Genomic DNA, 3,175 nt, shown 5'->3' with positions numbered 1-3,175 from the left:
TATATCCAGAAGATGTCCCAACCGGTAAAAAGGACACATGCTCCACTATGTTCATAGCAGCCCTATTTATAATAGCCATAAGCTGGAAAGAACCCAGATGTCCCTCAACAGAGGAATGGATACAGAAATTATGGTACATTTACACAATGGAGTACTACTCAGCTATTAAAAAGAATGAATTTATGAAATTCCTAGCCAAATGGATGGACCTGGAGAGCATCATCTTGAGTGAAGTAACACAATCACAAAAGAACTCACACAATATGTATTCACTGATAAGTGGATATTAGCCCAAAACTTAGGATACCCAAGATATAAGATACAATTTGATAAACGCATGAAACTCAAGAAGAATGAAGACCAAAGTGTGGACACTGTGCACCTTCTTAGAATTGGGAACAAAACACCCAGGGAAGGAGTTACAGAGACAAAGTTCGTAGCTGTGATGAAAGGATGGACCATTTAGAGACTGCCGTATCCAGGGATCCATCCCATAATCAGCTTCTAAACGCTGACACCATTGCATACACTAGCAAGATTTTGCTGAAAGGACCCAAATATAGCTGTCTCTTGTGAGACGATGCCGGGGCCTAGCAAACACAGGAGTGGATGTTCACAGTCAGCTATTGGATGTATCACAGGGCTCCCAATGGAGAAGCTAGAGAAAGTACCCAAGGAGCTAAAGGGATCTGCAACCCTATTGTTGGAACAACATGATGTACTAACCAGAACCCCGGAGCTCTTGTCTCTAGCTGCATATGTATCCAAAGATGGCCTAGTCGGCCATCAATGGAAAGAGAGGCCCATTGGACTTGCAAACTTTATATGCCCCAATATAGGGGAATGCCAGGGCCAAAAGAATGGTAATGGGTGGTTAGGGAAGTGGGGGGCGCTATGGGGGACTTTTGGGATAGCATTGGAAGTGTAATTGAGGAAAATATATAATAAAAATATTAAAAATCAAGAAAAAAATAAAAAAAATAAATAAAAATTAAAAAAAAAAGAAACCCTCTTAAGATTACTTTCTCTGATATTTAGGTTCAGTGTGGACAGAAGATTAGAATAGTCTTGTCTAACTTTATATTCTCAAAAATAGCTACACTGGGAAACAGAGACTAACTTTTAAAGACAACAGATAATTTTGAATAGTGAACATCGTCTTGTAAAAACTCAAATGAGAAGATTCAAAGAACTTTTATCAAGGACACATATTCTCAGCTTCTCTAGAAAAAGGAACACTTTCACATCCTTTGTTTCATTAGAATTTCATTTATAACAGAAATTTGCTAACATTGAGAAAGAATTATGTCTAGAAGATGCCTATTAGAAGCCCCTAAAAAGTAGACTGTGTAGGCAGAAACCACTTACCCAAAACCCTCCTCAAGGCCCCAGTGACCTCCTTATTCCTCAGGCTGTAAATGAGGGGGTTTAGAGCTGGGGTCACGACAGTATAGAAAACAGAGAGTAGGTTCTCTTGTTTGGGACTAAGATAGGAACTGGGTAGAACATACATAACTGTGAGAGCCCCATAGTACAGACCAACAACTGTCAAGTGAGAAAAACAGGTGACAAGTGCTTTCTTCCTTCCTTCATTTGAAGGCTTGTTGAGCACTGTAAAAAGAATTAATATGTAGGAAGCCAGGATGGCAGCAAGTGGGGGAATTAGGAAGGCCACACCCATCACATAAACCATGAGTTCATATTTGGAGGTGTCTGCACAAGCCAGCTTCAGCAATGGAGGGATTTCACAATATAGATCTCTGATCTTATGGGATTTGCAGAAGGGATATTGCATTGTGTGGATGGTATATCCTAGAGCACTCAGGAGTCCCAGGATCCATGATATGGCTACTCCAAGCCAGCAGATGCTTGGTCTCATGAAAATCATATAGTTCAGAGGATGACAAATAGCCACATATCTGTCATAGGCCATGAAGGCCAGAAGGAGGTCTTCTGCACCACCAAGTGTCAGTGCTAGGAACATCTGAAGGGCACAACCCTCTAATGATATGGTGTTGTCTTTTAGCAGAAAATCCATGACAGCCTTGGGGATAATAATTGATGTGAGAAAGAAGTCTATGAGAGAGAGCTGCCCAAGAAGAAGGTACATGGGTACGTGGAGCTGTGCATCCATGGTGATGACCAGCAGAAGCAGCCCATTGCTGATCATAGCCAACATGTACAGGGCTGTGATTACAGCACAGAGCCGTTCAGGAGAGCCACTGTCATCTAGAATCCCCACCAAGATGAAGGCACCTCCCAATGTGGAGTTCCAGGACTCCATTCTGTGTCATTTCTGTAGTAGCCAACCTAAGATGGTTCTATACAATTTTGTCAATATGGGTCCTGGTTTTGTAACATCAGAGTTCACTTGGAATACTCAACAGGACTCCAGTAAAATGATGTCGTTCCCACTACTGAGTAGCTTTGCTTCTTGGTTTCCAAATTTTGAATTGATGATTATATCCTGAAAAAAAGATGTGTCTAAGTGGAGATCATATACTACAATAATAATAATTTTAAAATAGGTTATAACCTGATGAAAATATTATACAAGATATAACCTGAAGAATTATCTCTCTAAATAGATCAAATTATCTCTTTGTTATGATTAATAAAATACCCCTTCATTTCTTTAGTGTAAATTTGGTTAATAATTTTTAACATTCCAGTATTCTTTGTGCATAGACATATTTTAAATATGAAATTCTCAACTGATATAGAGGAGTGTCCTTAATAAATTTCATCCACATTTCTGGCTTTTTAAAATTATTCTTTCTTTTCTTTCTCTTCTGTTGATTTCTTTAAGACAGGGTTTCTATGTCTATTCCTGGCTGTCCTGGAAGTCTATAGACCAGGTTGGTCTCAAACTCACAGAGGTTTACCTGCCTCTGCCACCTGAGGGCTGGCATTAAAGGTGTGTGCTGCTCTTTTTATACAGTCCAAGTTGGCCACAAGAACATCTTGCTTCATCCTCCTCAGTGCTGGGATTTTAAGAATGCACCAAACTGTCCAGCTCATTTTCAATATTCTGTAAGTTCACATTTGTTTATAGTCAATCTACTGGATGAATACATGGTTGTCCACCTTAATTACCTATTTCAATGCCCCACATTCTCCATGATCCTAAAAAAGGCTTGCTTTCTAAACCTCTGGAAAATTGAATTTGAGAAAA

General features: G+C 39.6%; 1 protein-coding gene across 1 annotated transcript; it reads right to left on the bottom strand.

The window, feature by feature from the left end:
- Positions 1-1,216: 1,216 nt before the first annotated feature.
- On the bottom strand, positions 1,217-2,284 carry LOC110287853 (olfactory receptor 2AG1-like). The gene has a single exon (XM_021154364.2). It carries the CDS (start codon positions 2,282-2,284, stop codon positions 1,334-1,336), a length of 951 nt encoding a protein of 316 aa, XP_021010023.1. The 3' UTR covers positions 1,217-1,333.
- Positions 2,285-3,175: the final 891 nt, after the last annotated feature.

The sequence above is a fragment of the Mus caroli genome, unplaced genomic scaffold, assembly GCF_978045245.1.
Source record: "Mus caroli unplaced genomic scaffold, Mus_caroli_1 scaffold_8, whole genome shotgun sequence".
Taxonomy (NCBI): Eukaryota; Metazoa; Chordata; class Mammalia; order Rodentia; family Muridae; genus Mus; species Mus caroli.
This window is presented reverse-complemented; position numbering and strand designations above follow the sequence as displayed.

Coding starts and splice junctions, on each gene's coding strand:
- LOC110287853 (XM_021154364.2), bottom strand. CDS start 2,284: ATGGAGTCCTGGAACTCCACATTGGGAGGTGCCTTCATCTTGGTGGGG.